At 39.9% G+C, this 11,568-nt stretch overlaps 1 protein-coding gene across 1 annotated transcript in view; it reads left to right on the top strand.

Annotated features, from left to right (window-relative positions):
- Window positions 1-11,362, top strand: part of LOC103808694 (band 4.1-like protein 3) — a gene marked incomplete at its 5' end in the record, with an annotated part of 19,890 nt that extends 8,528 nt beyond the window's left edge. Inside the window, 9 exons of the mRNA XM_009081499.1 lie at window positions 2,338-2,412; window positions 3,685-4,413; window positions 4,941-5,063; window positions 5,586-5,966; window positions 6,972-7,103; window positions 7,528-7,626; window positions 8,801-8,881; window positions 9,149-9,265; window positions 10,507-11,362. Coding sequence (XP_009079747.1) covers window positions 2,338-2,412; window positions 3,685-4,413; window positions 4,941-5,063; window positions 5,586-5,966; window positions 6,972-7,103; window positions 7,528-7,626; window positions 8,801-8,881; window positions 9,149-9,259 — 1,731 coding nt within the window. The remainder of the gene's footprint in view (window positions 1-2,337; window positions 2,413-3,684; window positions 4,414-4,940; window positions 5,064-5,585; window positions 5,967-6,971; window positions 7,104-7,527; window positions 7,627-8,800; window positions 8,882-9,148; window positions 9,266-10,506) is intronic.
- Between the last annotated feature and the right edge of the window lie 206 nt (window positions 11,363-11,568).

Raw genomic sequence — 11,568 nt, 5'->3', positions numbered from 1 at the left:
CTCAGAGGTTGGTGTTGCAGACACAAGTCTCTGGAGAAGAGAGTCCCTGGAGGCACGCAGGTAGCACATGTCAGCTTGTCCTCTTAGGGTAAGGAACGTTGCCAAGAAAAAGGCTTCACCTCCTCCCCTCCCACATTATACCCATCTAACCAGTGGCTGATAGCAGCATCAGACATACATTAGCATGGCCCTCAAGTTAAATTAAAATACCTAAAAAAGCAGACTCTGTCCAAAGCTTACCTTCTACGAGCTGCACAGAGGAGTCTTAGTGTTGCTCCTACTGTCTTGTTCAGGAATCATAATAGTCCCTGCAACCAGGTTAGTTTGGTTGTAGTTGAAATTACAGAATTTCTTTCTTAAAATTATAAGTGTAATGAACAAGATACCTTGAACATACTAAAGATATAAGAAAGTGTTGAAAAGGGAGCAGCTGGCTAGCTGAGCCTGAATCAGAGGGTTGCAGGTGAAGAAAACTTGTAACAGCACCACCATGTTTGTTTAATGTCTTTATTACTTTAGAAATTTAATTTAAAAAATTTTAATTAAATCACATGAGTAATAGCAAAGTATGACACAGTTATGCAGGCTTCACCCTGAGGAAACACATCTGAATCTAACCTTTCGTTTGGAAAGGAAAAAGGCAAGATTAACCTTACCTGGTGTGTCTTCTGTTACTAGAAGATAATGACTTGCTCGAAAGCAACGTCCAATTACTGTATCTTAGCTGTATCTAAGTAATCTACAGGTGACTCACAGAACCTCATCCAAATGAAGGTATTTTTATGGAAAATTGAAAGAGGATTTGAGCTATCAGAGCCTACCTCTGAGGTGACTTCTGGCACTACAGCACCCCTGCTGTAGAAAACATCTGGCCATCTTTTTTGGTCCCACTAAACAGGATGGTTTCAGTTCACATGTCCTGCTGAGAGCGGAATTTTTCAGGAAAAAACTGAAGTCATCCATAGGTCAAAATCAGCACCCTGATGTCTAGTGGGAAATGCAGAGGCAGTCAGGATAGAGAGCACAAAGAACTATATTAGGTAGTGCCTTCTGCTAGTCAAAGAAGTAGCACATTTAATTTAGCATATCCAATTAAAAAATGTATTCAGTACTGTTACCTGTAGCTCTTTTATACAAAATGAGAACAGAAGGGGAAACACGCATTTTCAAAATGAGCTGTTTGAGCATTTGGCATCTGTGTGTGTTTGGTCAATGTGACTTTAAGCCTGTCTTGTCACCACTTGGTTTCCTACAGTAGTAGGGGAAATAGTTTGCTTTTCCATAGTTGTGAAAAACATAGTTTTGAAATATCTGCCATGATGGTGGCCAGATAACTACAGAATATGAAAGCTGTCATAGTAACAAATTCCTTGACATTGTTTAATCTGCCCTGGTTTGGGTTAAACCAACACTTCAGAAGTAAAGAAGTTGTGCATCTCTTCATAGTCAGTGCATCTCTTCACACCATTTATCCCTTTCTCTTTCTACTTTTGTATCTTACTTTAAATTTCTACCTTTTTTCTTGGGTACCCTTTTATCATGCCAGTTATAGCACCTCACTGGCATGTCTGTCAAGTACACTAGTCACTGAAGTGGCTAGATAAGGTGGTAAGAAACCTGTTTTACTCTGCAGGGGCTTACTTTGTCTGACCAAATGACAATGGTGGCCGGCCGAGAAGGTGGGCTCAAAATGCTTGGAAAATTGAGTTTTGCCAACATTGAAAATTCTTTCGGTTAGCCAAGTTGCGGAGATACTCTTAAAAATCTCACAGCATTGGGAAGGCACTGATGCAATAAAAGTGAGGAGGATTTTGGTGTAACACTGTAGTGATAATAGTTAGCTTCCTGTGTAGGAAAAGGATTCTTGAGACCTCTTATATGAGCAGGGAGAAAGGGAGGGCTGAAATCTTTGCAGGGCACACCTGCCTGCTTCAGTAGGAAGGACTGCAAACTCAGGAAAGAGCCTCGTCCAGGGTGAAGGTGGAGGGGCCTGTTCTCATCTGCTGGTGGAAGCCATGTAAGTTGGCATCAGTCACAAGTGAATAATATGAGATGAAACAAACACAGTGCATCCACACCCCAGGCGTTACTCAATTTAGTGGTTTTCATGCTACACAAATGGTATGCTCATGTCTGCTTTGCGTTCACCACAGAGAGGCACCGATTTCACTTCTTACTGGAAACCTCTTTGCCGTTAAGTGGATATTTTTAATTCTGTTTCCTAATTTACATTGCAATTAATAATTTGTAGAGTAGAGAAATATGCTGAGCTGCTGTAAAGTATAGTGGACTTTATACCCTCCATTTACTAAAAATCATTTATTCCCCTGACATTAGACCAAAGAAGAAAAAGAAAAATCAGAAAAACTCATATTTTTGCAGAAGGGAGGTACTACATTCCTTGAAATGCAGGTAAAAACAAACAGTACTTGCTTGAAATGCAGTCACATAGGATGGCAATTAGTTATTATTTTATTACCTTTTCTCCTTTCCAAGCCCTCCCTTTTTTATATTTTTGAATTATTATTTCATAAGTTTCAAACCGAGATGTAATCTGGGGACCAAATTCTGTGGAATGTGTCCCCTCCACAGCTTATGGCTTCCTAATAGAGACTGATTTCTCTGCTGGTTAGAAATCTACTTGCGCGGTGCTGTTTGTGGATGTTGTTTGCGGTTGTGCATGCATTCCCAGCATAAACCTCACTGAGAATGTTATGGTGAATGGGGCACTTCTGTCAGTAGAATGAATTTCCTTTATGCTGTCAAATGAATTTAGATTATGCTGAGTGATGGTGAACTTTGTATTTTTATTGGTTTTTCTATTAGCCAAGTGTGATAGAGAAGAAGCTGCAGGAAGGAGAATCTGCTGGCTCTTTGGTTACTTCTCATCAAATCATTATCCAGAAAAGTATCCCATCATCCCTAGAGGTTATTTTTAATTCATTTGATTTTAAACTACCTCAGTTGCTTAGTTAAATCTAGAGTTATGGTCTTAAGGTCAAATAACTGGATGCTAATTGCATAGCCAAAGCAAATCACATAGCATATTCGCATGAGGAGAAAAAAAGACACTGCAATTAAGATCCATTCAGAATCTTTAGTCGTATGTTTAGTTTACACAATTTGCTGTGTTGTACTGCTCGGTTTAAACAATCCTGAAGGGGGTTGATGTTATTCTAATGAAAACAAGGAAATTCAGTGCAGGCTACAGCTATATACAAATGCATACTATTCTAAAACCTCATCAACAGTGTGTTTGTGACAACTGGGGAACAGTTGAATGGGCTTATTTGCCCTATTTTTGTAATTTGTTTTTGACTGTAGCATTATGAACCACTGTGATATGTGATTTTTAACCCCGGGATGATTCCAATCATCATTCTAAATTATGTGCTGAAATGCTGTTCTGCTTCAAATGAATACAGAAGTAGTGTGGTAAAAGGAATTTTTTGTGTCCACATTATATGGGCCTCTGAGGGGAGAGAATAAGCAAAGAAATCATACTTTGCCTAAGGTGGTTCTGTTTATTTATTTGATAACTGCTCTTAGAGGTATAATGGTAAAAGTTATTATATGCTTTCAGGAGTGGCAGCAATGGTTTTTTAAAAGTCTCATGCTTTAGTGCTCCTGAAGTACAGATAAACCTTCAGATATTCTAATTTAGCTTTTATATCTCAAATATAGGGCACTGAGGATTGGGTTATTATAGACAAAATACCCTCTGAGATAGTTGACGAGGAATCGGGAAAAAATCTGGCATACAAAGTAGTGACTGTGAGCAGTAAAACTGCCTTTCCACCTGAGGTATTAAAATCCAGTACCATTCTAATGCAGAGCTTTGAGGACTTGGAAAGTGAAATACAATCCAATGAGGAGAATAAGCAGAAAATGTTCACCCTAGGAAAGTCCTATGATACCGTATCTGGGAAAATTGTAACTGTGACAAGTAAAGCTAAAGAGGGCGAGAAAACAGTACAGCCTTCAGTAAAAACTTTGCAAAAAATGGAAAGGGAAGTGCAAGAATCTGTGAAAATCGTTCCAATAGTGGCCGAGTATGAAATCCTCAAGCCTGTCACTGATGAGAAAGCCAGGCGGGGATCCGACGTGCAGAGCACGAAAAGAAAGCTGTCCGACTCCCTGACACCCATAAAGGAAGCAGAATCTCAGTTGCAAAGTCCTGAAGAGGAGAGTTTGAAAAAGACACTAAGGATGGACCAGGATTTGCAGTTACATGGTACACTGGGAAGCTTACAGCTTGGCAAAGCAGAAAAACACCTTGGCAGTGAAACCGTAAAAGCAGGGGCATTTGCCCGGACAGATAAGAGCCTGTCTGAGTGGAGATATTCCAGAGAACAGCCATTTACCATTGCTACTGCTCACTATGTTACCGAGTCGTCTTCATCAAAAGTAGTGGTAACAAGTGGCTTTGACTTCATGCCACGATTTAAAGATAAAAGCATGACTTCTTTTAGGCAATCCCCTCACACCACCCTACCTTTCGGTCCTCTTGCTGCCTGGCTTTATGTTGACAGCAGCCAACCCAGCTTATTTTTTTTCTCTCATACTTTGAATCCGTCCCACAGTCTGAAGCAGACATTATATAAGGCTTTCAACCCTTCTGGTTTATTTAAAGATCCGTGTTACTGAAATGTAATTTTGCTGCTGTGGCTTGTTAATAAAAGGGAAAAAAAGAAAAAGTTTGCTTGAACCAGCAAAATGCCAATGCTAACAACTACGCTTTGTAACTATTGCTTACTACAGCCATTATGAATTCGCTCTGATTTATTTTCCCATTCTTTTCCTGTTTCAAACCTCTCTGTGCCCCTGCAACCTTCTTTCCTTTTCCTCCGTCTCTGCCTCTGGTTTTGGCAATTAATATATCAGTGCATATGGGTCTGTCTTTCTTCTGTGTATGACTCTACATTTCTTTGTCTATTTAGACTAAACAGTCCACCGGTGAAAAAACCTTGGATGGTTCAGATATCTTCACTTTAATAGAGTCCGCCAGAAAACCGACTGAGTTCATAGGAGGGGTTACTTCTACTTCCCATAGCTGGGCTCAGGTGGCCGTTTGATTCCGTCCATCAGTGTTATAACCACACACCAATTACTTTTGCTTTTCTTTTGTTTCCTGGTTTTTGCACAATTCAGAACTATGTAACTAATGCATGTATTTGTGTGCCTTTTCATTTGCTACAATAGACCACAATGGAATCTTCACCGAAAAGAAAAAAATCAAAACCAAAACAAAGCAGGTTTTCTCTCATTTCACTTTATTTTTTGGTCATTTTGCAAGGTGCTGTATTTTGCCTTTATAAAACTCACGCAGAAACGCCACGGAGAAAACACTGACTTTGATACTTCTCTACATTCTTAAAAAAATCATGATCCTTGCTTTGTTTTCCATTTCTAATATACTGATGACACCCTGAGAATGAAAATCCATGCAACGTGAGAGAAATAAATTGGCAAAATATAATACCCATGTTTTTTAATTTATGTTCACAGTACGTTAAGCTGAGGAGCTACTGCAAAAAATGTTGTCTGCTTCTGACGCTGAAGGTTTTTTTCCCCCTTCCCTGCAGAGAATAGACACGACGACGTCTCAGGAGATAACTTCCAGTGACATGAAGCAAGCAGTTGAGCAGCATCAGGATACAGTGCAGAAGGTTGTACAGGAGACTGTAGTTGTCAAGGAGAGACATGGGATGGAGGTGCATGCAGGCGGGGATCCTGCTAAAGTGGCTGGACTTGCGCTGGATGCCCAGGCTGAGGCAGCGTCGGCGGTGGCTGCCGGCGTGAAAGGGAAGGAGGGATCTGCTGGGACTGAGGGGGCGAAGGAGGAAAAAAGGGAGGAGGCTGGGAAAGCCCTAACCAAACAGGAAGGAGTCGGTGCCGCTGCTTCGTGTGAGCAAGCGGAGGAGCACAGAACAACAGAGTCTTTGGAAAGAAAACCTCATTTTGAGGTAACTCGTTATTGAATCAGTCATGTCTGTGCTGAATTGCAAATGTAGGCAATAGTGGACTAAGTGAATTCCTGTAATGGAAAGTAAAGAGTGCCAAGCTTGTATGATTTCATCTTTACAGCAGACAGTTTGTTTCTTCTCTTATTTCCTCCTTGTGTGGCACCTGCAAGGCTTGTTGCTTGTTTCCATCATTGGCAAAATGCCATGCATGTTTTACCTAAAAGCGCTTTTCATGCTACAGAGAAAGACCTAATTTCATGGCATTTTATACAAAAGATAACAAGAATTCAGCTGGCATTTTCTTCGGGCAAGTCTGTCAAGACTGGCAAAATTCATGTGTCCTCTAAGACAGGAACTAGATTGGTTTTTCCATGCTTGGTACAATTTCAAGTAAGTGTACTGTGTCTTAAACAAGACAGGTTCCTTATCTTAGCCCGTTTAGGAGAATTTCCAGAGCTGTTTTGCAGAGGGGTTTTGTTGCTGTTCAGCTGCTGAAAGCTAAACAGAAGACTAAGCCATTGCCTTATTATTTTAAGAAAATTTAGAATCAGAGAATCCCAGAACATTTGAGGTTGGAAGGGCCCTCTGGAGGTCATCTGCTCCAACCCTCTGCTCAAGCAGACACACACAGAGTTGGTTGCTGCCCAGGACCATGTCCAGAGAGCTTCTTCTTAACTGCAACCTGTGCCAGTCCTTGATCCTTTCACCCTCACAGTGAAAAGGTGTTCAAAGGGAACTACCTGTGTTTCAGGTTGTGCCTATTGCCTCTTGTAGTGTTCAGAACATTTTTAAACTTTGTTTTCAGGAAATCTAGGAAAGTGCTAAATGTTGCTAGCATTATATACATGCATGTACCACTGTAATGAGGAGAATCTTCTCCTTTTTTTTTTTTGTTTTGTTAAATGCAGAACACTTAATTATTCTTTCTTTTCCCAAGGAAAGAAAAACGTTCTGAGAAATCCATAAGCTTTGCTAAACATTCCAATTTTTTTTTTGTTCATGCAGTCGCCCGTTGTGAAGACTGAGACTGTCAGTTTCAGCAGTGTTCCCACTGGTGGGGAAAACCTTGAAATTTCAACAAAGGAAGTGCCAGTAGTCCATACAGAAACAAAAACCATTACATATGAATCTTCTCAGGTAAGAAATTCTGCAAAAGACATGGTCTAATTTAACATGCCCTTAAGGGACCCATGTTTCTTCACCCATGTTTAAATGCATGCCTTAGTGTAAACTAAGTTGTTCAAGTATTAGATATTAGCATGAGGAGGATGTACATAAGAATAACTTACCTGAGGGTGACTCTCATGGTCTGGTGGGGGCCCTTTTGATGGCATTGATGAAACTACGGATTTAAAAGCCCTGGTGTCTCATCTGTGCTTCCAGAAGAGAATGGGAGCCTCCAGATGCAGAGAGATGATCACCCTAATGGAAATCATTTTGCTACCATTAGATACTCACTTTATGAAGAACTGTAGAAATAGGAAAGGTTAGCAGTCCAGTTCTTGCCTCCCTGTGCTCAGGGGAATGTTTCCAATGACTGATTTTCTCTTCTGGTTTCTAGGTGGATTGCGGTGCTGACTCTGAACCAGGTGTATTGATGAGTGCACAAACTATCACGTCTGAAACCACCAGCACTACAACCACTACACATATCACCAAAGTGAGTCCTCAGAAAACAGGGAGTTCTTTTTTGACCAGACTCTGTGCTTTCTTGACTTCAATTCCATGGTTTATTTTAACATGTGGACACATGCTTCTACCCTCTGGACAAAATTTTCTATGCTTTGGGTACCTCTCTTCATTCACCTGTCTTTGGCTATACTGATTGATTATTTGGCTGTACTATTTGATATACTTGGCTATATTGATTGATTATTTGCCTGTACTGATTGGTGGCTATACTGATTGATTAACACATCATCCAAGGACTTGACAGGAGTCCTGAGAGTCATAAACCCTTAGGGTATGTCCGAGCAAGCACAGAACCTTGCTGTGCAGTGACTTGATGTAGCTGCAAATATTGTCTGGAACTGAAAGCAGTATAGATGCATTGGCATCATATCATGGCCTGGAAAGAATAATTTGCCTCATCATGAGGCTCCATTGACATAACTGTACTGCCTCTGAGTCCTGAGCGATTACCCCTGCACAGTGTAAAAAGCACATAGTATGTCTGTGTCATGTAGTCAAAACAGGACATTCAGTCAGCTCAGGCAATACAGTCACATTGCTGGATGGTACCCTGAGGAACTTATCCGCAGCCAGACTGAAAGCTGCACAGACAAATGATGTTGGGTCTTCCAGCTTCCTAGAGAGCATCTCAATAGCAGTTCCTCCCTAAGCAGAAACCCTCATAGTGCTATGACAGCTCCCCTACCAATATTCACTGAGAACAGGATTTCATCTTTCTGCAGTGACGTTCACTCTTTTGTAGATGAGCCATACAACAGCCGTACCACCCTGTATGTCCTTCTGAAGCTTGCAGTTGCACTTAAATAGGTCTTAATGTGGGCTGTCTGTGTGCCCATTCTGTCCCTCATGGGGCAAAGTTAGCATAAACACCTGCCAATTTTAACATATAAACATCCCTCCTGATACATGTGCAGATTGATTATCATCATAAAATTATCTGTGTTGGAAGGACCTCTGGATGTCATTCAGAGCAGGCTGACTGCAGAGCTGCTCAGGTTGCAGTTCAAGGTCGTCCCCTCTGCATGTGCTGTTTGAGACAGTTGTGTCCAGTCACATCTGTGTTCCTGTGCTGATCATTCTCTGGATGAGTAGCAGCACTCTTTGAAGTACGTTACTGACATGAGTTTGTCCCTCCCATCTAGACTGTGAAAGGAGGCATCTCAGAGACAAGAATTGAAAAACGAATAGTCATCACAGGAGATGCAGATATTGATCATGATCAGGTAAAATCTGTAAGCTGATAAAAAGGCTACCCTGAAGACTGCCAAAAAGAACATTTCTAAACATTGTTTTGACAGATAGTTATTCATACTGGCATGCCTTAAATTAAACTGGATTAGTAATTAAATCAGTGATGGTATATTTCATATTTTAATCATTTTCCTCATTTGTAAATTGTGTAATATCTCATGAATCTCTCCACCTTGCTACTGATCATGCATGTTCCACCTCCTTTTTGTTTTTGCCCTTCTGTGGTTTCCTTGGGATAGGCGCTGGCTCAGGCAATTAAAGAAGCCAAAGAGCAGCACCCTGACATGTCAGTGACCAAAGTAGTGGTACATAAAGAGACAGAAATCACACCAGAAGATGGGGAGGATTGACCACAGGTAAGAGGACTAGATGATTTTCCTAGGCATTTACTGGACTGGCATGTTGCAAATGTTTTCCTACCATATTTCACCTCTAACTCTTTGCTTTCTTTTGCTGGCATTTACAAGTTGCATTTGTGCTGGTTATCAGTTTTGGTGTTTGAATGTAAACCACATTCAGCTCTAAACATCTGTCTTCATTTAATGGTGCCAGCTGGAGAAAGAGAAACAACTCATTTGCTTCCGTTGGCTCTCTGGAAAGTCCTCATTGTCCACGCTTTGTTATAGTCCAATTTTCTAATTCTGGAGTCAGAAAAAAACCTGTTGTCTGCTTTTATGTCATTTAAGAACAAAAATAATTTGTTCTTAAAGGTGTGCATTTTGATTTTAAAATGCCAAGGGAAGAACCTACAGCTGCTTTTTAAATGTCCCATGCAGATATGTAACAAGTTAAGCTTTAATTACTGACTTGCAAAGGTATGTTCCAACTTGCTTTTAAATGCAGTGAATTAGTATGTCAGTATTTGGGTGTCTTGGCTTTCATGTATTTGAAAGAGCATTTTATGTTTTAAAGCAGCATTGTTTATCAGGATGAGATGATAATGCAGCTTTTCTTGCATCAAGCTCTTTTTCAGTAAAGGCATGCTCTCCAGTAGTGGCTGGCTAAACAGACCCCTTAATGTTCCTATATTTATTCCGTGTGCAGAAACATGTCATGCATACTAACCTGCTATGCAAAAGCTGTTAATGCCAGCACCATTGCACAAATTGCTTTGAACGCTGTATGCAGAAGGGGAAGAAAAAGCTGCTTGCCAGATTTGTTTGAAGCAATAGCAGCATTTTATTCTTAAAACAATGTGTATTCCCTAGCACTTGGTGTAAGTAACAGAGTATAATGCACAGCACCTTTTGAAGCGCTTTGGCTCTCCTGCTTTTGGATATACAGACCCTAAAGAAAACTGAATTTCAGTGTCAGTTATTTATTTGGAAGATGGAACCAGTCACTAAGGAGTGAGTAGCTGTGATTCTTGTGGTATTCTGCTAATTGTTTCAGAGACAGCTCAATGTGGCTTGCTTAAAAGTCTGTTGATGTCACTAATTCTTTCTGTTGGCATCAGTGGACTTTGAATTTGGTCCAAGTTGCTTATACTGGGATGATGCTGTTTCCAAATAGCTTTTCTTACACAAACAAATTGGCAAAATCTCTTTTGCAAGACAGTGGTTGTTTCAAATAATTAACTGAGTTCTCTTTTCTGCAGGAATAACCTAGATTGCATCTGAATCCAGACATGCATACCAGTAGGAATACGAGAGCCTATACGGAGTCTCAGTTCCAACCTGACTGACTTGTATCTGTCTATGGAAAATTTCAGTACAGAAGAATTGATCTTGACCGTTAATAAAGAAACTGGCAGAGATACCTTCCCATAGAAAGCAATCTGAATCAGCAGCAGTTAAACAATATTGCATGAAGCAACAATAAAATTACAGAAAAGCAGCATTTTTAATTTTCTTAAAATGTCTAAGTTTTCAGCTATACCTGCACGTTCATAAACAATATAAACAGTGATCTCATGTAACACATAAAAAATTCATGCCTTTCACAGTTTCTGAAAGTCTAAACAAATTAAAATTTGTTAGGTGGCAAGCCTTTTGTTTATGGATATTGTAAATGAAGATTACCCCCAAAATGCTAGAAGCTGTATAGGTACCACACATTAGATGTGCCAATAACACAGTTTATTCAGTAAACAACTTGAATCTTATATTTGTTTCATCTGGTTTTATTACTGCCCGATAAACGATGACGAATCTTTACTCTTATCAAAACATTTAAATGCTTACAAAGTGTGCTTTGTATACCTGACTGAATACCTTATGAGGTAGTAATGATTTTAGTATATTAACTTTCATGATTTTTGTCAGCATTGTTCAGAGTCAGCTTCCAGTCACCCTTCACAGATCCTAACCTTGTAAATTATATGTAGTTATTTTGGAGAAAAAAAAAAAGAAATCTGTATTTTACTTAGTTTACAACATTAGAAAATTATTAATCTGAAATAACCGTGATGGTTTTCTATTGATTTCCCTTTTGTTCTCAGAGGAAAAAAAAAATCTGTTTGAGAATCTGGTCAGCATTTACTATCTAGTTCAGAGTCAAGCCTTAACCTGTACAGAACGTCCACTGAAAACTCGTTAGTGTCCAGCTCTAATACCCACTGGAGGGATAGCATCCATTACACTGTCAGCTGCATCACAACACATGGTGAATGTATGTTTCTGCATAGTGAAATAAAAGTGGTAAATGCATCTGAAATTGT

The sequence above is a fragment of the Acanthisitta chloris genome, unplaced genomic scaffold, assembly GCF_000695815.1.
Source record: "Acanthisitta chloris isolate BGI_N310 unplaced genomic scaffold, ASM69581v1 scaffold19520, whole genome shotgun sequence".
Taxonomy (NCBI): domain Eukaryota; kingdom Metazoa; phylum Chordata; class Aves; order Passeriformes; family Acanthisittidae; genus Acanthisitta; species Acanthisitta chloris.
Note: the sequence above shows the minus strand (reverse complement) of the source record. Positions and strands in the feature narration are given on the sequence as shown.